This window comes from Cibotium barometz, chromosome 59 (genome assembly GCF_041138505.1).
Source record: "Cibotium barometz isolate CiBa-2024 chromosome 59, ASM4113850v1, whole genome shotgun sequence".
Lineage (NCBI taxonomy): Eukaryota > Viridiplantae > Streptophyta > Polypodiopsida > Cyatheales > Cibotiaceae > Cibotium > Cibotium barometz.
In genome coordinates this window covers 35625096-35649375 of record NC_141104.1, presented here as the reverse complement: position 1 = coordinate 35649375, position 24280 = coordinate 35625096, and the positions used below count along the sequence as shown (strand labels likewise).

The 24280-nt window shown below is 45.2% G+C and overlaps 1 protein-coding gene across 4 annotated transcripts in view; it reads left to right on the top strand.

Moving 5' to 3' along the window:
- Positions 1-3903: 3903 nt before the first annotated feature.
- Positions 3904-24280, top strand: part of LOC147605762 (uncharacterized) — a 93567-nt gene continuing 73190 nt past the window's right edge. For 2 of the 4 annotated variants that reach the window (XM_086793692.1, XM_086793693.1), the window contains exons 1-2: positions 3954-4214; positions 10132-10302. Coding sequence is in view for 3 of the 4 variants with exons in the window: in XM_086793693.1 (XP_086649819.1) it covers positions 4134-4214; positions 10132-10302 (252 nt within the window). In the remaining variant the exon portion in view is untranslated. Of the gene's footprint in view, positions 4215-10131; positions 10303-24280 lie in introns of all 4 variants that reach the window. The other 2 variants (XM_086793691.1, XM_086793694.1) reach the window with 2 other exon arrangements.

Sequence of the window (24280 nt, the reverse complement as noted above, 5' to 3'; positions counted from 1 at the left end):
CATTATCCATTCTCGCAAAGCGTTGTCACACTGTCATATTGCACTATGTGCATTACTCCTCCTCTCACCTTACTCACACACACTCACTAACATGCATTAGAGAGAAAATTAGAGCAATAGGGAAAACTCAATTACACAATGACAGTGTCCTTGCATTATGAGAGAAATTGCCTTTTATACATGGCCATAAGTGTTTACACACACTTAAACTATGGTTGGGAAGATGCGCCCAAAGCTTCTATTTGGCTTATTGCTTGTACATTGCTTCACCTCATAATATATTTATGCACATCCTAGCTTCCTATCATACGCTCTTAGAGTGGAGAACACCATTAATTATCCGTCAAACCTTTGCAGACACCCGTCCAAGTTTGAAATTTAGACACCACTGCTTCATGACTTATTTGTACATGAGTTTGGTGTGTCCATCATTGACATTTGATGTAGATTACTCATGCTCTGACATATAACTGGGTGTGGTAAACCTTATTAACCCTAAATTGGAGTTAACATCCCCCCCTATTTAATGTCGGTCACGTCCTCGTGATCAAGACTTTGTCGAGGGGTAGATATATGCTTGGTGCTGATAAGTATATGTTGCATGATGTCGTTGATCCTCCATAGGGATGAAGAAGCCAATTAGTGAATGAATAAGTTAATAACAGATGGGATCCTAATTGGGGTGGGGAGCATTGTGTATGATTGCTTCTTGTTTTTATTTTTTTCACATGATTAGTGATGTGGCATCGTGATTTTTTTAAAAGATTTTTTTTCATGTGATTGGTGATGTGGCAATCATGATGTGATTAGTGACGTGGCAATCACGCCATGATTGATGATATAGTACCATGAACTTTTTTCCTGAGTTTTTTTTTTTGTGTGATTGAATATGTGGCATCGTGATTTTATTTTATTTATTTATTGTACTTAATTGGTGATGTGGCAATCACATCTGTGATTAGTAATGTGGTACCATGATTTTTTTCTCGTTTTTTTTAAAGGTTGGGTGATTTTTTTCCACAATGTGATTGGTGACGTGACAATCAATGGCATGATTGATGAATGGTATCACGACCGTGATTAGTCGCGTAGCATCGTGATCTTTTTTTTTTCACAATGTAATTGGTGACGTGGTAATCAACAGTGTGATTGATGAATGGTATCACGACCGTGTGATTAGTCACTTAACATTGTGATCTTTTTTTATTTTTTTTGAGTTTATTTGAGGTTTTTTTTCACAACGTGATTGATGACATGGCAGTCATGGTCGTGATTGATGACATGGCACCTTGATTTTTTGAGGTTTTTTTATGACGTGATTGGCAATCATGATCAGCATTGGTGATGTGGCATGTGATTTAAAAAAAAAATTATTGCATGGCACACATGCAACCTACTCGTGGAGTAGTTTCCATTTTGGTTAGGAGTTTTCTTGGTTTTCGTAAGTGGAAAAGTTTAAAAAAGGTGGTTTTTCCAAAAAGGTAAGTGGGACAAAAGTCAGCACTCCCTTTTACGCCTCATTCAAAGTCATGACAACTTGTAACCTTTTCTTAGCTTATGCCTACTCCCCTCTTACACATCTCTTCAGATGCATTGAATACAAGACAACTAAGCTTCAATTAATACTAATGAGTTGTGTAAAAATTAGCTTAAACACTAATCAAAGATTAACACTTTTGCTATTTTTTCCTCTTTGTGGCTCAATTTTATAAGCTCTAACTAATTCTTAATCATGAAATAATTCACACAATGTTGCATATCATTAGATTACTAATGGAAATGCTAAACTATTTGCATAGTTTATTGTGTAATTTACTCAATAATCAAAGATTAATGAAGGATTAATTTATGCCCTTTTTTCTTAGTGTAATGAGGCAAAAGAGCGCAAGAATTAACCAAATGATGTAATTAGGTGTTTTGATGCATGTAAACGCTCTCAAAACACTCATAAACACTAATTTCGACACACAAAAAATTACATTTTTCAAATTTTTGGCTCACCTCCTTAATGAAAAAAAACAAGTCCATTACTAATTAGTGAATTTCAAGAAAATTTTCATGGTTTTTTTATTTTGATTAAGCTTCTTCAATAGTTGCTAACAATCTAATGCACTTAAACATAATAGAAAACACAAAATTTAAGCAAAATTTAAGAAAAAAGGCTCTAAGTTTAAGCATGAAAGAAATCAAAAATGCAATGCTAAACTCTCACTTGATATAATTTGTGCAAACCAAACTTGTTTTCACCTGCATGCAAAAAAGCTTTAAAAGAGAGCAAAAATCATGCAAATCTCCATAAAATCCGCCTCTTTTTAATGGAATCCCACTAATCAAGAGAACATGCAATTGGTAGACCATAGATTAGAGAAAAATGAGCAGCAAAGCCAAGCATCAACACCAAATCTCCTTCTTCAAGATGCTTTGTCTTGTGGTCGTGGTCTAATCACGGCTTATGTCTATACTTTTCCACCATCATAGCATGCACGGCTAACAAGCGAGTTTCATCCAACTTTTCTAAGTCCAGGAATAATGAGCTTTTGTAGCTTCATGATCTAAAGATAAATTGTATCGAATTCCTAAATGATGGCTCTACCATGGTAAACTACTACTACCCACTTGCTCTTCTTACAAGTTCCTTGCCCTTGTCTAGATCTCCTTGCTTTTGCTTTATTTAACCTTGTGTTATCTCCTTTGTTTTCTACAAATTTGTGCCCTTTAGACTTTTTGATCATCTAAGGACACATAGCCCATCTTGTTCTTTTCATAGGTAATTAGCTAGATTGCTCTATAGATTTGTCGAGAATAAAGCCTTAGAGTTGAAAATCAGGTTTTGTAAGAATGAGTCAAGGTTGTTCTAATGCAATCGAGTTTCTTGGATATAGGAGTTGAAGTTGAATGCGAAAAACACTTGGGTAGGAGATACAAACTAGGCTTGGGTCTACTAGCCAGAGTTGGAGCTAACTTGGGTGGTGGTGAAGTGGGGAGCTGCCAAGCAAGGAAAAATAAACCTTATATCTATATCTATATATGTGTGTGTGTGTGTGTGTGTGTGTGTGTGTGTGTGTGTGTGTGTGTATATATATATATATATATATATAGAGAGAGAGAGAGAGAGAGAGAGAGAGAGAGAGAGAGAGAGAGAGAGAGAGAGAGAGAGAGAGAGAGAGAGAGAGAGAGAGAGAGAGAGATTTTGTTATGTGGTGGGGAATGAACGTGGAATTTGTGAGGTGGAGAAAGGAGCACAAAGGTCGGGAGGGTAGCAAAATTTTAACTATAATGCAGATTCATGACACACATTTTGTAAACATTGAGAAGTAATACGACACATGCCTCTTGGGCTATATTGATAGTGCATGTGTCTCTAACATGAGGTATTGGGTTCGAATTTGTTCTAGGGGCATCTAAAATTCAGACTCTCGTTAAAAAAAAACATGCTCAAACATGGAGTGGCCCCACAAAGGGCTAGGGATTGGTTCACTTGGAAAGTGAGGACATACTTTGATTTCACGTTGGATTGCAAGCTCGGCTGCACTATTAGGACTCTCTTACCCACACCACTATAGACCACGGGGTTGTCAGGTGGTATCCACGGCCATTGTGCACACTACAGATTGCGTGCACAAATCTTGACCGTCCATCTTCAAAGTAAACTTGGGCAAGTCTCATATAAGTAAAACTATGTCGGCACACCGCAAAGGAATATAATCGCTTGACACCACATGGTTTCACTGCTTGAAGGTATAGTGTAGTGGTAAGATGTTACCATTGGAAACTTAAGGTCCGAATTCAAATCACCTTTTGCACATAACATCTTGCTCCAAATTTTACTAAGACCCAAAGTCACCCTCATCGAATGATGTAGTTTACTTGATGACTTAAATTACGAAATAAACTATTATTTGTAGAGGAAACTAAGTCGACGTAATGTACTCGACCTAGTTTACGAGGCCGACGACCCCAAAAAAGCATTGTGATTTGGACCAATGCCATCGATTGATGCCAACCGACAAGAGTCTTTAAGACCCCTTACCTCCCTTGCCAGGTGGCGCCCGGACGTTACGATTACAGTGTGAAAGACACACCGGTGCAAATATATGTCGAAGTCCGCGAAACGTAATGCTGTGTGATTAGTGATGGAGGCCAGCCTCTTCATGTTCGTCCTGGTTCTCCATGGCGCACTGGCGTGGGCTTCCCCTGGCGCTTGCGTATTCCCGGTAAGTAATCTGTTTTTCTGTGAATTTGATTAACAAAATGTGCACAGAATTTTGCAAGTACCACAAACGCATCAAAATAGATGTATTGCAAGATCTAGTTTTTTGTTAATCCATGTTCTCCTCTAATCCAAATGGAGTCCAAATGTGGCTTCTCCATAGTCAAATTTCCTCAGCATTGTTCAAATGTAAACCAGCTGATCTGATTATCAACAAAAAAGCCTTAGGCACCTCTAAACAGCATGCAAAATAATATTGTTTATGTTGTTTTGTGAGGATGCATATTTCTCTGCATATTGCTCCGTCAAGCTCATTCGGTGTATCATCATGGTATGTGTGGTACATCATCAAGCTTATCATCCTGGGACGCATGGTACATCATCATGGGATGCATGTTGCTTCCATGGTATGCCACCCTCTTCGATGCATGGTACATCATCTAGATTATATTGCAGTGTAAGCACTTACATCACCCACACGTGAACATGGAAGCATCTTTCTATGCACACATATTATGTTTAAATGTACAATATATGGGACTGAAGGATAAAACAGTTGTTTCTGACGAGTTCTTTGTACAAGATATGGCTGGATGGGGCACCTGTGTGCTCCAAATTATTGAGCTTCCAAGTGGAAACTTGTTCATGATGAAGGTGACTGCATGTTGGAGGAGAAGTGGAGGAGGTTACAAATGCTTTATGGAGGTCGAGGAAAAAATGAGGAAGTGGGAAAGGGTTTATAGGCCCTATATAGACTAACCACCTGCTCAAAGGCAACAGTCAGCTGCTTGGCTGGTCAGCTTTTCTCCAATGGTGGGCACCCATCGTCTAGGCCATTCACCTTGTCACATGCCCAAGTGAGGGCCCAACTTCTGATTTCAGTCAGCATTTTGCTGATTTTGGAGCATCTATACCTGTGTTTTGTTCCTGGCCTTTGCAGTTACCCGGTTTCTTCATGTTCCTTCCCTTCTGTTGGCAGTGGAGTGCTGTTTTTTGCTGGACAGCAGTGTTTTGGCTACGTTTTACTTCCCACAGGAGTTTTCTACCCTTAGAGGGGGCCCATCTCCAACTACTTCACTTGAGGATCAGTTTCGGGAGCCCTTTTGTATCTTTGGAGACTTTCTTCTGTGATAGGAGTTTACAAATTTTGGAGGAGAGTAGTGATCTTTTGAGAGATCTTGAGCATAGTTTATTTTGTCCGAGCCTGTGTTCTTTGCAGTGTTTGCAGAGAAAGGAGGGTATTTTGCCTGTGAGGTGTGATTCTTTCACATGGATCATTTGTTTGTTGCTGATTCTTGGGATCTACTTATGGAAGAGTCTTCTGCTATCAGTGATGCTTTTGAGGACCTCGTTACCATTGCAGTTTATATTCCTGCTTTCCTTCCTCATTGTGAGGAGTCTACCTCTGCCTCTCTTTGTGATGCTTCTGAGGATGCTCCTCCCCCTGCCAGTTCTGCATTGGGTTTGATGCGGTGTGCAGGTTTGTTGTTTTGGAGGATGGTTTTTTGGACCCAGTGGGATGTTTTGGATGTGTGGTTGCTAACCGTGCCTGGGGCACAATGGTACTTCGAGAGTTTTTTGGATTTGGATCAGAATCAGGTTGGGCTTGTACTAGTCTGACGACATCTTTTTTTAGAGGGGGATGTGGAGTCCTTTCATCTTGCGATGCCCACCTCAGTGGAGTGTGCTTATGTACAGCATTGGGCAACTCATGGTACGGAGTTTGAGCAGATGGACCCCATCCTTTTTTCAGAGTCTTTACATCTTGCAATGCCAATCTTTTCAGAGGATGCTTCTTTTCATCATTTGGCAACTCTTGTTATAGAGTTTGAGCAGATAGACTTAGAGGGTTCCAGTGAGGAGTAGCCTGCTTCTCCCAGGATTGATTATCTACAGGATCTGATCTTGGTTGGTTTTGGAGTTGTTCATACCTTCTCCAGGTTGGATACACGACATTCGACTTCGGGGAGTGTTCTTACACTTGGGTTTGGAACCATTATTTGGAGCAGCACGTCGCAGCCTACATGGTTGTTTTCTTCCAGAGGAGTGGTGTACCCGGTAGCTTGTTCTGTTGCTTTTGTAGCTGAGTTGCTGAGGAGATTGCTTGTGGAGCTTTCTTGATTCTTGGTTGATGATATTGAGAGCAGGTCTATACTTGTGGTTCCTCTCTCTCTCTCTCTCTCTCTCTCTCTCTCTCTCTCTCTCTCCCGTGTTTCCACTTTCTCTTCTTCCGCTGTGCATTCTATCACCGGGGACGCCTGGGCACCCTGTGGACGTGTATGTGCACACCTGTTTGGGACTGATAGGTGGTCTACATGTGTTTTGCAGGTGGTAAGTGTCCCCAAAAACCCAATTTACAGCTTTATCATTTCACATACTAATAATTATGGGTGTAGGTTCACACACACTTATAAGTGACCGGACAACTTGTAAGATGTACACACTGGACATGACTTATTTACTACACATGGTGGTCAAAAGTCGGGCTATGGACATTATTTGGGCCATCTTCACCTTCTAGACCTAAAAAGCACATGTTTGAGCTATTTCCGGCGGGAGCTCTTATTATTGGCAAAAAACTCCAGTTTTGGGGATGCGCATGCTTTTCAGTGTGCATGAGGGCTGGTCGACTGGTTTTCAGCCTATTGGTAGCCTGCTACAGCTATCTACCGCGACTAATGTTCACTAGATGCATGGGGGATGTTGCCGACTCCTTCTGGGTGTGTTTTCTCTACTGGCCGACTAGTTTACAGCTGGAACAAGTCATAAAAACAGAGAGAAAGAGCTGATCGTGATCGTCTGGACAATTTCCCTTCTGACCAAGAGCTTGCACACTTGTGTACAGTTGCTGGTTGCTTCTTTCTGTGGCTACTGAGGGCTGGTCGGCTGCTGTAAATAGCCTCTTTAGGCTGGTCGACTTGTCTTGTGAGCCATATAGGAGAAGGGTGAAGATATAGGGTTGTTTTGGGCTGATGCAAGAGTGCTATGGGCTGTCCATAGTTGTCCTACATGTGCTTGATGCCGGAAGTTCCCTCTTATGCTGAGGAATGTCAACAAATTTTGCATATGTTTTTGTTTTTGCTTTCATACTGTATTGGAAGAGATAGGTGCTAGCCAGTGGAGAATCCCTGGGCGCCCGTGAAGTTGTATTTAGAAGCAAACTCGTTTTTGGTAATCTAACCATAAAGACAAACTCGTTTTTGGTAATCTAACCATAAAGAGGGGAGGGGTGGGGGAGGTCAGCCTATCTTCTGGCCCCTAGTATGGTGTATTGTGCAGAGTTGTCATCTACTTTTATCTGGCATGCTTATGTGTAATTATAGTTTTCAAGATTGATAAGATTTCTGTGTTACAATTGCCCTTCCATTTACGCAGAGATGCCTAGGACTTTTTCTACTAGAGATACGCCAGCATAGAGAAACTCTCATACGTGGAGGAGTAGCACACATTGGTCCTGTGTGCAGAGATAGCTTACTGATTTCTTTGGGAGCACCACTTCAGCAAAGCAGAGGCAGGGTTAGGACACAACCGATCCACATCCAGAGGGGTCACTCTTGAGCGTGCCTCTCAGCTATGTCAGGACAGACGCACTAGGCCTCGGGGGATCCGTAGCAGATTCAGATGGCATGGGAGGATTAGAGAGATCATCGCAAATCACCAGCAGATACCCTCCAGGCAGTTCACCTTGGAGGAGCTTGTGTTCATGCTTCAGCGACCTATGAGGAATTTCATCCCCTTTGGGCCCGTCTATTCCCTCGCACATTCATGAGCCTCACGTGCTTAGAGATGTCTCTGTGTGGACACTTTCGTCCCCTCTTAGCAGCTTCCCATGTTTCCCAGGTTTCCCATGTTACTCTTGATCTCTAGATCTATAGATCTCTAGATATTTTCTCACTTTTTTTTGTTACACACCACTGACATTTGTACTTCATCTGACCAAATTATTGTAACTTTTGGTCTCATAGGTAATTTTGCCCTTGTGAAGACGTTAATACAGATTTCATTTCATTTCATTTCTCTCTCTCTCTCTCTTTTTTGCACATATCGATCTATCTTGCGCGTTATCTTCGTCACAAAAGATTTGCTGAATTCTGTCCATGTTATACTTTTTGTACTATATGAATATCAACCATCTCTCTCTCTCTCTCTCTCTCTCTCTCTCTCTCTCTGTTCTCTGTCTATGCTGATTGTTCTTGCATCAAGTGTTCCTATGCAGTGCTTAGGGTTGAAAGAAGACTCTCAGAGCTTCCGCATGTGACAGACCATCTGCCATCGTGTACAAAACAAAAATCAGGATCTTTGGGTAGAGAGGGCTTTGATATCTATGTAATAGGCTTGACCCAAATCTTAATATTTCACTTAATTAAGAAAAGCTACACACGATGCAAAAGGAGCATGGATGCAGATATGGATTCCATGTAGATATAGATTCTGTGTATGAGTGCAGTGTGTGCTTTATACTCCATGGACACTAGAGACTGAGGATGGGCGAGTCCCCCCTTCTGGTTTCTCTATTCCAAAAGACAAAATTGGTTACAAAGCTTTGCGAGCTTATCATGTAGAGCGCCAGCATGTTGTAGATTGTGTGCAGCCTAAGTTGGGCTAGCTAAGAGTCACACCAGGGCATCTTGTGTAGTTGCTCCTCAATTAAGCCATGAGATTGTGCGTGAGAGCTGCATGGAGTTTGGCTTCAACACTGAACTGATCTGCAAGAGTTGTTGTATTCTATTTATCTGTGGCGCCTCTTGCACGTGGCCGGAGTACCTGAAAGAGATCTTCAAATCAATGTTGTTCTTTGCTCAAATACAGCCAAGTCATGATCAACCAGCCTGCGGTTGTCCGTGCTGGCAATGGCAGCCTATCCAAAGCCAGAACAGCTCATGCCTGTAGGCTGCAGCTGGCACCCTTCATTCTTCCCTCAGCCTTGACATCAGCGCACAGTGAAAAAAGCACTGACTGGGAGCTTGGGGCTGCCTCAGGAAACATGTACAGACTGAAACAGGGCAAGAGTTATTAGCTAAGCAAAGAGCATTCATTTTTTTATCAGTGCTCAGGCCTAATAGATGCTTTCGGATATTTTTGGGATAAAAACTCCCTACTTGTGGTCCTCTGTTTAACTATTAACCAGCTAAAGCTAATGTTAAAAACACAAAAACAAATCAAAAGGATATGGTACGGTTAATTTTTACCACATGTAAAGCTCATAAATGCACAAAATAATTAAATCTCATTAGCCACTTGCATCTTTGGGATTTTCTCACGTCCATGAAACCCCCAGACATCCATGAGCAATCCTCTGTTCTATTATTCAAGGATAGGCTAGGGTTAATATTTACTACCTGCAAAACTCATAAGCCAATTTTTAATGCATAAGCCAATTTTTAATGCATAAGCCAATTTTTAATGCACAAAATAATTGAATCTCGTTGGCCACTTGCATTTCCTCACATCCATTAAACATAAAGACATCCATGGGCAATTAAATCATGCAATGTCCATGTCCAAAAACAAGTCTGGTGCTAATGTGCAGTCCTAGACAACAAGCAGAACACTGCACAAAACACGTGAAGTGTTTATCATGGAAATATCCCATCTTAAACAGCTATGTATAATAATTCCATGCACAGAATCCTCACATTTGAACTCAGGAATATCGAATTCCAGAATTAGGAGTCCTCTTATTCCAACTGAGGAACAAGCCTCTCTTGCTCCAACTTAGAAGCATGCCAACATCCAACTTAGCTTAAATGTGGGAGCTATGTCACAGCCTTGTGAAAGTAGCCTAGCATGATACATGCATCTAAGACTAGGGGTGATGCTTGTGACATTAAATGTGATATTTTTTTTGTTGTCTTCTTACACCAACTGTAAAATGTGTATTGACAAGCACTTACATGGGTTGTTTTCATTTGCGTTTACAGACTTTTTCACATAACAATAAAGAGGCTTTATCTTGGATAGAAAATAGGGGCCGGATTCAGCATTCTACATCAGAAAAAACACGGACACCAAAAAGTTGGTCAAAGTATGGAAAAATCAGGCCAGACGTGGCCATAACTGATCCAAATGCCACTGGGGATGCGCGTGAACAGGTGTTTTTTATTTCCTTGCACTTGGTGTTATGTTTCTAGCAGAGATGATATAGACATTGGTGTATACTAATGCTAAGTGTCTCTATCCACCCTCGTATCTGGAGGCTATTGTGAATCTTGAGATTTATAAAATTATATGTATACTTAAATATATATCTCTCTCTCCACACATACGTGAGCGTGTGTACACTCTTGTGTGCGCATACAAATGCGTGCACACACTTTTTATATATAGTAAAAACTAGTGCTAAATGTGCGCGCGCGCACACACACACACGTGCATGCGTGCACGCGTGTAAATACGTATGTATGTAAAGCTTTTATGTACATAGGTACACACACACATACACTTTTTATATATAATATGAATGATATATTACTATTGGGAAACCTCAGTGCAAGGTGAAAACCCATGAAGGAATTTGCATTGTACAATGGCGAGTCCGAAAAGGACCCATACTAGAGTTCCTCAGAAACAGTCGAAGAAAAGTGAGAAAGTTTGCAAATCAATATCCTGGCTCGCATAACAACAATCTAGTGTTTGTCGCAAGGAGAGCCTGAAGGAGGAGAAGGTGTCCGACATATGCTGTCTGAACATGAATCGGTTCAGGCCGTTCCAAATTGTCCACAGAGCCTAGACCCGTACCCAAGAGAAGAATGCAGCATAAGGATGGAGCGCAGCTGTCAGCACTGCAAATATCTAGAACTGTTTCCCAAGAAAGTGTGCGGGAAATCTAATGTGCAAGCAAGTTGAAACTCTGTCTAGGAGCAGTCTAGAATGTGGATAGGTCCAAAGAAGGTGCAACACCGTCTTAGTCTACACACAACAACGGGGGCATGAGGAGGCACAAATACGCTGGAAGTGCAGAAGCGCACCCACTGGGAGAACTCCAAGCATGCAGCTCTAGAGGAACATGTGTTCTTTCAATGGCAAGACGCTCCTCCAGGTCCCTCTTAAACATTTCCTCCACCATAGTAATGGTTTTTGAATGTGCCACAGATCATTACATACAGACGTAATCCATGGCGGTGGCTACAACCTCACATACAAATTCTTAGCCGATATAGCATCCGAAGGCACCCCCAAGACTTTCCAGTGAGCCAGGCGGTCATGCATATGAAGCGGCGGTATTAGTGCAAAGGGGGACAACTCACATATCTCATGCCACAAAGGTCTAAAATGCATACCCAATCCAAAGCTACGTCGAGCCATAGGGAAGGACCTAATGTCTCCAGCTTGGTCCACCACATCATGGATCTCAATTATGCCCTTTTTTGCCAAGAAGAAAGCTTTTCTTGGCTGCGTGAAAGCCAATGGGCGGGCAAGAGCCACAGTTCAATGTATGCTTTTAGCCCTCAGCGAATTCCCTTGCACCATGTCACAGCCATTCCATGTCACAGCCATTCCATGTAATTTTTTCTAGTCTTGAATAAGGTGCGTGGTGTACAGGAAGCCGGGTATCTTTCCAACAAAACGACCAAACACCACCTCCCAGTGTGTAGTAGTCCAATCACCAAAGCCCGAGGATCTCATCCTAACACACATGGCCGCTAGCATCCGTGACCAAGGCTACTGCTGTGCTATGAAATCTAACAATAGAGTAGCTTTCCGTGCAAGGACATGTATATGTATGTTGAGGATGTTCAGTCCACCATGCATACAGGGAGAACATTGCTTTGCCATTGACAGTAGCCGGAGTGCTTTCTTATGGTGTTTTGATTTCGAAAAGATCTCTAATATTTCCGACATAAAGGCATCAATCCGATCTTGCGGCCAAAATAGAAGAGGTAAAAAGAATTGTATATGCAATGAGTATGGATTGCACTATTCTTGAGCGCACATGCAGAGGCCAAGCGGCAAGCTTCCAATAGTGCATATTCCCTTTTATTCGCTGTAATATCTAGTCTACCTGTGTATAAACAATATTTTTCCATGCCAACGGATATCCCAAATGATGCACAATCTGTGAAGGCTCCATATATGAGCATGCCAAGCTTCAATTTTCATTGGCAAGAGTTTGGATTTCCTAAAATTGAATTTGAGGCCTACCATACATGCGAAAAGGTCAAGTGCTTCCATTACAGACTTGAGATCATCTTGATCATTTCTAGGCAGAAAGAAGGAATCGTCTGCATATGCTTGTCCCAGAAATTGTTCACCTGATTGTAAAACCAACCCATGCAAAGTATTCGTGGGCGAGAAGGTGATCCATATGTAAAAGCAATGGATGTGTGGCAATGGCATATAAACACACACACACACATACACATATGTATGTATGTATGTATATATATATATATAGAGAGAGAGAGAGAGAGAGAGAGAGAGAGAGAGAGAGAGAGAGAGAGATTAACGTCTACGAGAGGCCAAAATCGGCCTATGAGACAAAAACTAATACAACTGTGTTCTTCCGGTCATCGGAAGAAAAGAAAGAAAAGAAAAAGTGTGCATGTGTCTGGATACAACTGTGATCATGGATTGGTGGAGCCCATATACAAACAATATAAGGGGGGGTGGGGATGTGGATGGACTGCTAAGGCAAGATGCATCTCTATACGCTGAAGGGGTAGTACAAGCATGCTATGCAGATCTATGTCTAACTCCATCCAGTGCCATAAGAGGGATATAAGATAGCATACATCGCCGATGCTGAGGCTGTGAATGGCGTGAACATGTACCCTGAGTCTGAAAGAAAGCGAGCTAGCCTCTCTTGTGTCTCCATCTGGTGTCTCATTCGGATAGCTGCTATCTCTCGGTGACGGAGTCGGGATGCTCTATGTCCAATCTGTCTAGGTCTCCTCCTGGCTCTCAATTCCTCTGCTCTCTGTGCAGTCACCCCACGTGGTACATCAGCTGGCACTGGCATAGCTCTCTGGAAGAAATCTGTGAGCTGGGACTGTCTCCCACCCCTAGTGGGAGCGGGTGTCTGGAGGAGTCTCTCTCGAGAACTATGAAGCTCTAGTAGTAGTGTGCCAAGCTGTCGCTGGTCCGAGGCCTCCATCAACTGATGTAGTGAAGAGTGCTCCTCAAACAATCCTGCATATCTATCTGTGACCCCCTGGTGGGCTCTACATCTACATACAAAGTGATCCTCAGTCTCCACCTCCTCGCGGCACAATCTGCATATCCGCTCAGCTCTAGGAACGCGTGCCGCTCTCCCAGCCTCTATCTCTAGCTGATGTGATGAGACTCGTAGCTGTCCAATAGCAACGCGAGAGCTGTGTGGCATGTATACATCCATGTACCGCGGTCGATGTATAAACCCATCCCCTGAGATGCTCATAAAGTGGTCTCTGTAATACAGCATCTTCGGTGGTAGTGGGCTCTCTGGTGCTGTCCATGTCTCCTGTATGTAGTGCTGCCATATGTCCTGTCTCATCACTTTGTTCCTCTCATTGAGAGAGAGGTAACCTCGCGGAGCAGACTGATCATACTGAAAAGGTGGCAACCGCTCAATGTCTATCCCATGATGTGAGAACCACTGTAGCATCTGTGCATACCAAGATCCAGTGTGTCCAGCCTCGGCCAGCTGTCTGGATGCCTCAAAAGCTCGGCGGGATAATCTCTCCGTGGGCATCTCCCTCATCCTGTATATAAAGGAGATCGTCTGGAACAATACCTCCACTGCCATAAGTGGTGCAGCAAACTCAGCTCGAACAATGTCGTGTGGGACGGATGGTTTGCTGCGTATCATCCTCGAGAGCATCAAGATCTGTGGTCTCTCCAGCTGTACCCATGTGGAGGCTGCAAGCCCTGGTGCCCAAACTGCTGCTGCATACATCAAGGCTGGTGTCACTAATGTATCAAAGAGCCACCCCTTCGTGCGGGGTTCCTGAAAATGTGCCTGATGACACTGACGTTCAAGGCCAGCAAGAGCTGCATACCCTCGGGTCACTCTGTCTCGGACTGCCTGAGCCATGGAGAAGCGTCCAGCTGAGCTAGTAAATGTGATGCCAAGGTAAACATAAGAGCTCACCACCTCGACCCGCCCTCCTGCTAATGTGAGAGTAGTGTGGCTCCTGACTGCGGGTGAAGTGTGGAAGATCATAACCTTGGTTTTCCCAAGGTTCACTGTGAGCCCCTGCTGTGCGCAGAAGTCATCAAGAGCCACAAGGTGTCTTTGAAGCCCAACCTGCGTGTCGGATACCAAGACGATGTCATCAGCATAAAGCATAACATGGACAGTAATACCTGATAGCTCAACCCCAGAGCCTCCTCCCTGTGTGATGTAATCGGCCACCTCATCAATATAGAGCCCAAAGAGCGTGGGGGAGAGCGGGCACCCCTGCTTCACACCAATGGTGCTAGCAACTGTGTCGGCGGACAAACCTCCTGGGCATCGGACTCTCCCAAAGACCTGCTCATATAGCCTGTATATGCCCCACATCATGTCTGAAGGTATGCCTAGTGTCTGTAGTCGCCGAAAGAGGCGCTCTCTGGGCACAGTATCAAATGCCTTGCGGAAATCCACAAAGCAACAATAGAGCCGTTGCCTCCGTGCCTTGGCTTGATCAATCAGGCACCTCAATATAAAAATGTGGTCGATGGTCGAGAAGGCTCGACGGAAGCCTGCCTGGCCTGCTGCTCTCAATCCCCCAACCTCTGCATGAGTGCTCAGCTCTGCCTCCAAAACTGCCCCGTATAGTTTGGCCAATATATGGCCAATCATGATGGTCGTGTAGTTCCCGGGGTCTAGTACATCTCCCCCTTTATGGATCGGCACAATAGTGTGCATCGTCCACTCAGCCGGAAACCCCTCTGACAGAGCTCTGTTGAAGAGATGAGCAAGAAATGGTGCCAATGTATCAATAGCATAGATGAGATGCTCTCCCTGTAATCCTGTATGATCTATCGCCCGTCCATGTTGGAGTCGGCATATGGCCCTCCTAACCATAGGTGGGTTGAAGAAGGTGGAGACTGTGGAGCATGGCTCTGTGGGCTGTGGTATAGGGGGCTGTGCAGGCACATCATAAAGTCTCTCTGCATATGTCTGCCAGGTCTGAGGATCGGCAATAGGTGTGGGAGGACGGGGTTCTCTGAGTCTCCTCCAAGCAGCTGCAGCATCTCTGCTCATGAGCATGTGATATGTGTCCCAATACTGAGCCTCCTCATAAGCTCGCCGCTTACGGCGGGTGAGAGTATGCATCCTCCTGCCCGCCTGCCTCTGGGTGATCTCCTCGCGAGCCCTCTGCACTCGGAGACTGCGTCGGTAAAGGTTTCTGCACTCATCATCATACCATCGGTTCTGGGGCATGCTCCCCGATGTAGGTGGCCGGCCTCTCTGTATGTGGTATGGGGAACTCCTCGCGGCTACGGAGTGCAGTACATGTGAGAGCTGGGAGGTGAGCATGGCCATGGGTGCCGATGGATCTAAGGCAAATAGCTGATCATGAACATGATAGTCGTACACCTCGGCTAGGTCCTGAGTGAAGTGAAAAATAGTGCGTGGTGGCTGTATGATGGGTGGGTCGATCTCCGGTAAGCTCCTGAAAGTGAGGGATAGGTATGTATGATCCGCCCCAATGGGGCATGGTGGTACGGTGAAGTGAGACACCATATCTACTGCCTCTTGGGATCCCATCACATAATCCACTGTACTGCTGCCGCCTCCCACTGGAAAGCAAGTCAACCCACCTGAATCTGGCCCACTGAGTCATCCCGTTATAAATAACGAGATGGTGTTGGGCCCCAAGCTCCAGCAGATGTTGCCCATATCCAGTGCTGTCAGCTCCTCCATCAGCGGAGATCCGAGTGGTCCCTGTATCCTCTGTAGCTAGCGGCTCTAGTCTCAGGGGATCCTCAAAGTCATAGCTCTCGCACTGTCTGCTCTGAGTCCGTGCATTGAATTCCCCCATCAAGAAGACTTCTCCCAGTGTCGAATAGTGTAAGATCTCCTCAGATAATACAGAGTATGGAGACTCACTAGCCTCTCCTCCATCCGGCTCCTCGGTGGTGGCAAACCACGACCCCTTCCGAGGAAAGTAGCAAAGGGCGATATAAATCCATCTGGTCGCCGAGAGGCGTAAGCTAATCCACATGTATCTCGCCTCCGAGTCTCGTGCTACGACTCGAACATGCTCATGTAACCTATGCCTGAAAAGCACTGCAATACCTCCTGAACCTCGGGAGGTGGCCTGTCTCATCCCCTGTCGTTGAGCTGACTCCCACTGATAACCCTCAACCCGTGGTAAGCCCCTCTCCGGGCTCTCATGTGTCTCTGTCAGCAAGATCATATCCCGGCCCTCCATCACCTCCTCAAGTCTCCCTGGATGTGTCCATAGGACTCCATTACAGTTCCAGATTGCTATGTGTATCTCTTTGTCCTCATGTTGTTTCCTCCGTGTCTCATAGGCCAGATGGCGCTATTCGACCCTCTTCCCATCAATGTAGATGTGACCATCCCTATAATGTGCCTTCTTCCCTTCTTTGCGTGCCGCCTTGATCTTCGGCATGCATAATCTTCTATGCTCCAGTTGCATCCATGTGAGGTCATCATCGAAGTAGATGGGGTCCCCTGGCAAGCTCCTCAAGATAGCCCGTCTTCTTATAAAGCTCATCCTACTCTCCTCGTCCGGGAACTGTAGCACTAAGGCCTTGCCTTTGGTGGAGTCCTTTGGGGTTGTCCTCCATACTCTAGTGAATGGGAGCGGCTCATCCTCCTTTAGTCCTAGCTTGGTACATAGGTTCCGCCCGTCAATCTCGGGCGTGGAGGTAGTGCTCTCTGGTATCCCTGTGACTCGGATGTTGAGGCGCCGGATCCGTCGCATCTTCTCTTCATCAAGAGTAGACTGCATCATGTGTACATCTTCTTGTACCTCCTTCTTGATGTTCTTCTTCATCACTTGTACATCTTCTTGCACCTCCTTTTTGATGTTCTTCTTGATCACTTCTACCCATCCTTAGCGGGCCGCCTCCCATTTCCCGTCGATTGTGTGGGTGAGGGTTTTGGTGATCTCTTCTTTGATTGCCTCTTTGTCCACCTCAAGAGTCTCTCCTTCCTCCCGTGGACGATCGCGTAAGGATGCCATTTCGCCCTTCAAAAGGTTGATTTCCTCCTGCATGGCGAGCTTTTCCTTCTCCCACTCCTCTTGCATGGTAAGCTTCTCTTCCTTCCATATTTCCGCTTCGGCCTCCAGCTTCCCCATGCGCGTCAATAAGTCCTTCTTGATGGCGGTGATGGTGCTGTCCAATGTCTTCTTCTGGTCCTTGATAAGATCCCTAAGGATATGATCAAGCTGGCTGATTTTGTCATCTACAGACCCTCCCATTGTAGAGGGAGGGAATGTTTGAAAGGAGCAAGTAAATATGTGGGAGAGAAAGAGAAGAAATGGATGAAATTCAAGTCCCCATTATGTTGCTGCCTTGGGGGCCTAAGCAAGGGTGGGTGGGGAAAAGGGCGCGAAGCAAATCGGTGACAGAAAGCTTGATGAGAGAGACGGGCTACACACAGAGGGGGCGAATGCAGGCGAACAGTAACAGAGAGGCCTGACGAAAGAGGCTACACATAGAGGGGGCGAATGCAGGCGAGAGAGAGAGAGAGAGAGAGAGAGAGAGAGAGAGAGAGAGAGAGAGAGAGAGAGAGAGAGAGAGAGAGAGAGATGGGGGGCGCAGACAGGCAGCGGGAGGGGAGAGCGAAGGGAGCAGCGGGAGGGGTGGGCGCAGAGCGAAGCGGGAGGGGGTGGGCGCAGTGGGAGAGGGGGGGCGTGCAGGCAGGCAGCGAAGTGGGCAGCGGCGGTAGGGGGGGGCGCAGGCAGGCAGCGGGAGGGGGGGGGGGCGCAGGCGGGAGGGAGCGAGAGAGAGAGAGAGAGAGAGAGAGATATTAACGTCTACGAGAGGCCAAAGTCGGCCTATGAGACAAAAAATAATACAACTGTGTTCTTCCGGTCATCGGAAGAAAAGAAACAAAAGAAAAAGTGTGCATGTGTCTGGATACAACTGTGAATCATCATGGATCGGTGGAGCCCATATACAAACAATATAAGGGGGGTGGGGATGTGGATGGAGTGCTAAGGCAAGATGCATCTCTATATGCTGAAGGGGTAGTACAATCATGCTATGCAGATCTATGTCTAACTCCATCCAGTGCCATAAGAGGGATATAAGATATCATACATCGCCGATGCTGAGGCTGTGAATGGCATGAACATGTACCCTGAGTCTGAATGAAAGCGAGCTAGCCTCTCCTGTGTCTCCATCTGGTGTCTCATTCGGATAGCTGCAATCTCTCGGTGACGGAGTCGGGGTGCTCTATGTCCAGTCTGTCTAGGTCTCCTCCTGGCTCTCAATTCCTCTGCTCTCTGTGCGGTCACCCCACGTGGTACATCAGCTGGCACTGGCATAGCTCTCTGGAAGAAATCTGTGAGCTAGGACTGTCTCCCACCCCTAGTGGGAGCGGGTGTCTGGAGGAGTCTCTCTCGAGAACTATGAAGCTCTAGTAGTAGTGTGCCAAGCTGTCGCTGGTCCGAGGCCTCCATCAACTGATGTAGTGAAGAGTGCTCCTCAAACAATCCTGCATATCTATCTGTGACCCCCTGGTGGGCTCTACATCTACATACAAAGTGATCCTCAGTCTGCACCTCCTCGCGGCACAATCTGCATATCCGCTCAGCTCTAGGAACGCGTGCCGCTCTCCCAGCTGTTGGGGTAAAGGCGTTATGCCCACCCTTATAGTGTGTACAAGCCCATAAGTTATAGTACATAGTACACTTAGTACTTTTAATGTACTAAGTGCACTATGTGTACTAGTGCAATATACATGTGTGATAGGGGAGTCACACACTCATGCTTTTCATGAGTTGACTTATCCCCACAACTCTCTCTCTCTCTCTCCCTTGCTTCTCTGTGTATGTCTCCCACAAATGAACTCTAAACCCTAATTTAGGTTTCTCCCCATCAACTGGTATCAGAGCTAGCAGCAAGTGACTGGCTTGGGTGTGTACACGCAGGCGAAGCAGGCTTCCTGCAGTACAAACAGCGATAGCGTGAGCAGCTTACATCAGAGTCGCAGCAGGCAGCCAGAAGCTTGCAAGAGAACGGAGGAGAAGAAGGCGAATACAGGACTGTCGACTTCAGGCTGGGCGAGCACGTGGCACAAGGCAGCATTCGCAGTCTAGGCGAAGCGTGAGCGAAAGCAGGCTTGAGCGTGGAGGCGAGCGAAGCGAAGGCTGGCGCTAGGGCGCTGGGCGTAGATGCGCACGGCGTAAAACAATCAAGGCGTCGGCAGCAGCCAGGCGAGTGTGGCAATCGAAACGCAAGCGAAGGCTTGGCGCTAGGCGAAACATTCTCATCCGCAAGCTGAGCGAAGCGCACAGCACACATGGGCGAAGGCAGCAGCCGAAGGCGAGCGAAGAAGTAAGTCGTCGGCTGGCGTTAGACAAGTAAGCGAAGGCAGAACTGCAGAACCCTTCCAGGGGGCCCTTTCGCTCGCTGGAGAACTGGCGGCTGACTCCTTCGAATCCATCTCACAGACAGCCACTAGCAATCGGGCTATGGCAGGATTAGCGAAGGGAAGCTGTGCTAAATGGACCCTTGTGATGCCGTCCTCGTCTACAGATCACCCCTCACAAGCAGAAGAGAGCAATAGGCAGCAATAGCTTTCTGCATCAGCATCAGCATCAGCATCAACCCCTCTTTTCCTGCAACAGCCTGCAAATTGAAGAGAAAAATCAGAAATTTGAAAGGTATTTTGCTTCAATTTTTTTTTGGGACTTGCAATTGAGCAGGTACAATTATCAATTGAGCAGGTACAGGTGCCCAATTGCTCAATTTTTGAGCAAAATTGGCAAAATTGGGTGACATTGGTCACAATCAGGATCAATTTGCAGGAAATTGGTCAAATCAGGATCAATTTGCAGGAAATTGGATGTCGAAATTTGGGGCTTTTGATGTAAATGTGCAATTAAGCACTCATACATGCTGTATGATGTGAAAAATCGCACATTTGGGCAAAATTGCAGCAAATTGCAGCAAATTGCAGTGCAAATCAAGGGGCTTTTGTGCCGATTTGGTTGATTTGCATGCAGGCAATCGCATTTGATGCTGTGGATAATGTGCTGATGCCTTACAAGCACTCAATGTGCCTGTAAATCAAGGGGCTTTCATGTATTTGATGTATATGTGTCCAGGGGGAAGCATCGTGAACACTCTGGATGCCTTCATGTGCGCCAATGTACCATGCATGATCAGAAATTAATCTCAAATCAAGGGGCTTTTCAAGTTTGTATGCTTGTTGAGCTTGGCAAAGCAGCAGGCAAGACATTTATGCCTTGAATCCTCAAAAATCAGCTTGCAGTCAAGGGGCTTTTGCCCAATTTCTGTTCGGAACTGTTGTATGCAGTATACAGGACTGTAAAAGTCTGATTTTCACTCATTTGGACAGCCAGGAGAGCATTTATTGCTACTGTACCTGCTGGTACAGATTTGTACATGTTTTGGCATGGCTGTACACTGTTTTGAGTGATCAAAAGGTTCAAATTCAGCTGCTGAAATTGCCGGTACAGGTTTGGTACATCATTGGTGAGCACTTGGTACTGCTGTACAGTACTTTGGAAGGGCAAAAGAGCACATTTAAGGTGCTGTCCAAAATCTGCAGCAACCAGATTTTGGTGTTTTCATCACAAAAAGTGGGAGAAAAGTTGCATTCTTGCTTCCGCAGTGGGAGATAAAGCTTGGGAGAACATTTGTAAGCACTTTGTGTGCTTTGGGTGCAGTGTTTGCACATCTTGGGTGCAGTGTTTGCACATTTGCAGGGAGTCAGGCATTACAGGTTGTATTTTGCTATGGCAACCACAGGTGAGAGCTCTTCATTGCTTCACATCAAGAAGCTTGAAGGCTCGCATAATTATGATATTTGGCAAACCCAGTGCTACAATGTGTTGCTTCAGAAAAAGCAACATAAGCCTATCAAAGAAAGGGGTGTGATGCCCGCTTCTCTTACGGCTGAAGAGTGGGAAGATATGGATGAGCTGGCAAGATCTACTATCATGTTGTCTGTGTCAGACTCATTACTTTTCAGCATTCGTGAAGAGAAGACAGCTTGGGGAATGTGGCAGAGATTGCAGGACTTGTATGCCCAACAAAGTGCCTCAAGCAAAGTGTATTGGTTGAAGAAACTCATAGGTCTTCAGATGAAGGAAGGGGCATCTATGACAGCCCATCTCAATGAGTTTAATGGTATAGTCAGCCAAGTCATTAATCAAAAGTTGGCAATGGACGATGAGTTCAAAGCCACTTTTTTGTTATGCACTTTGCCAGAGAGTTGGGACACATTCAGGACAGCCACTAGCAATTCGAATGCTATGCTGTCATATGCAGATGTTGAGGGTGCTCTTCTTCAAGAAGAGATGAACAGGAAAAACAACTCTGTTGGCAAGTCTAATGCAATGAATGCACGTGGGAGATCCCAGCAAAGGGGAAAAAGCCAAGAAAGGGGAAGGAGCAAGTCTCGCTCCAAAAAGGATTTGGAATGCCATTATTGTGGCAAGAAGGGACACATCAAAAAGCAATGCTACAAATGGAAAAATGATCAAAAGGAAAAGGGAAAAGGCAAAGACAAAGAGAAGGATGAAGCCAAAGATGTAAAGCCAAAGGGCAAAAGTGGAGTCAAGATCGAAGAAATCAATGTGTCACATGCAGGTGGCAGTGAGGATGAGGTCCTCTTTACGTCTTCACTTGATGCCCATTCACTTCTTACAGGTGGTCATGGTATGCACTCATGGATCATTGATTCAGGTGCCTCCTTTCATGTCATAGGTTGCAGAGACTTGTTTGTCAGGTACACTGCTGGCAATGAAGGAGTTGTTTATTTGGGTGATAACCATGCATGCAAGATACTTGGCAGAGGTGATGTGAGGCTTGTATTTTCAGATGGCTCACAGCTTATGCTCCATGATGTCAGGCATGTGCCTGAGATCAAAAAGAATCTGCTTTCTACTGGACAGCTTGATGATGCTGATTATGTTACCACATTTGGTAGTGGAAAGTGGAAGATTAGTAAGGGCTCACTGGTTGTTGCCAGAGGCTCTAAGGTGGACACTCTTTACTTTATGCATGCAGGTGTTTGTCACCATGCTAATGTAAATGCAACCGAGCTGCCGGAAATTTCTATGTGGCATAGCCGGTTGGGACACATGAGTGTCAAGGGAATGGAGCAATTGTCTCGTTTGGGTTACTTGCCTTCTCTAAAGTTTTCAAGTTTTCAGTTTTGTGAGCATTGTATATATGGTAGGCAACTACAGTGCCCCCACAAGAAAGCTCTTGGACAGAAAGATGCTCAGTTAGAGCTTGTGCATACAGATGTATGTGAGATGCCTCAGCTTTCTTTGGGAGGGGCAAAGTACTTTGTGTCTTTTATTGATGATGCCACACGCAAGGTGTGGGTTTATCCTCTTCGTTTGAAGAGTGATACATTCTCAGTGTTTCAGAAGTTTGTTGCTCATGTTGAGAATCAAACTGGCAAAACACTGAAGGCTTTGCGTTCCGACAATGGTGGAGAGTATACGTCCAAACAGTTTCAGGACTTTTGTGATGCTAAAGGCATCAAGAGGGAGCTCTCTACTCCTTATGATCCTCCACAAAACGGGACAGCAGAGAGGATGAACAGGACCATACAGGAGACGGTCCGTTCTATGTTGTCACATGCTGCATTACCTCATGGTTTTTGGGCTGAAGCTGTTATGACAGCCGTTCACCTTATAAACAGGTCACCTAACACGAGGCTTGGTGGGAAAGTGCCAGAAGAAGTATGGACAGGGAAGCCTCCGTCATACAAGCACTTGAGAGTGTTTGGTTGCGTTGCGTACGTGCACATACGCAGGGAAATGCGCACCAAACTTGATCCTAAGTCTCATAAATGCATATTCCTAGGATATGGTGACAGAGGTGAAATGGGGTATAGACTTTGGGATCCCATGAATAGAAAGATCATACGCAGCAATGATGTCATTTTTGATGAAACATGCATGTATAAGGAGCCTGCAAGGCAACAGGAGCCTGGCAGAGTCATCTTTGATGATGATGGACATCATGGACAACAACAAAGGGCTGTAAATCAGCCATTACAGCAGGAAAACCAGCCCTTAAATGGTGCTGAAAATGGTCCAAATGGACAGCCAGAGATGGCAGAAGATATCCCTATGGATATACCACAGTTAGAGGAGATACCGGGCATGATTTTTCAGCCTTATGGCATGGAACAGGAGCCACCAATGGGTGATATGCAGGCTGGACAGCAACCTACAAATGATGGTCATTGGGTACGGAGGTCCACTAGACCCTCCAGAGCCCCTGACAGGTTTGTTCCAGGTGTTGACTACTTGATGCTCACTGACTGTGGGGAGCCCTCATGTTATAAAGAGGCTTTACAGAGGGCAGACAAGGCTCTATGGGAGCGTGCCATGAAGTCAGAGATGGATTCTCTGCATAAAAATGAAACTTGGAAGTTGGTGCATTTACCTGCAGGCAAGAAGGTTTTGCCATGCAAGTGGGTATACAGGCTCAAAGTTGCATCAGATGCAAAGCCAAGATACAAAGCCAGGTTAGTGGCTAAGGGCTTTAAGCAGGAATATGGTGTGGACTTTGATGAGATCTTCTCTCCAGTGGTCAAAATGACCACACTTAGAGCTGTGTTGGCTTTGGTTGCGCATGATGATCTGGACTTGATTCAGATGGATGTGAAGACTGCTTTTCTTCACGGTGATCTCCATGAGGAGATATATATGCAGCAGCCAGAGTGTTATGCAGTAAGTGGAAAGGAGAAGCTTGTATGCAAGTTGAAAAAGAGTCTTTATGGGCTCAAACAGGCACCAAGAGAATGGTATCATAAATTTGATACATTCATGAAATCTCAGAAATTCAGGAGAAGTGACATAGATCACTGCTTGTACACCAAGAAAGCTTTGGATGGCAGTCTCTTGATTCTCATTTTGTATGTTGATGATATGTTGATTGCCGGGAAATCTCGTAAAGAGATGGATGCTT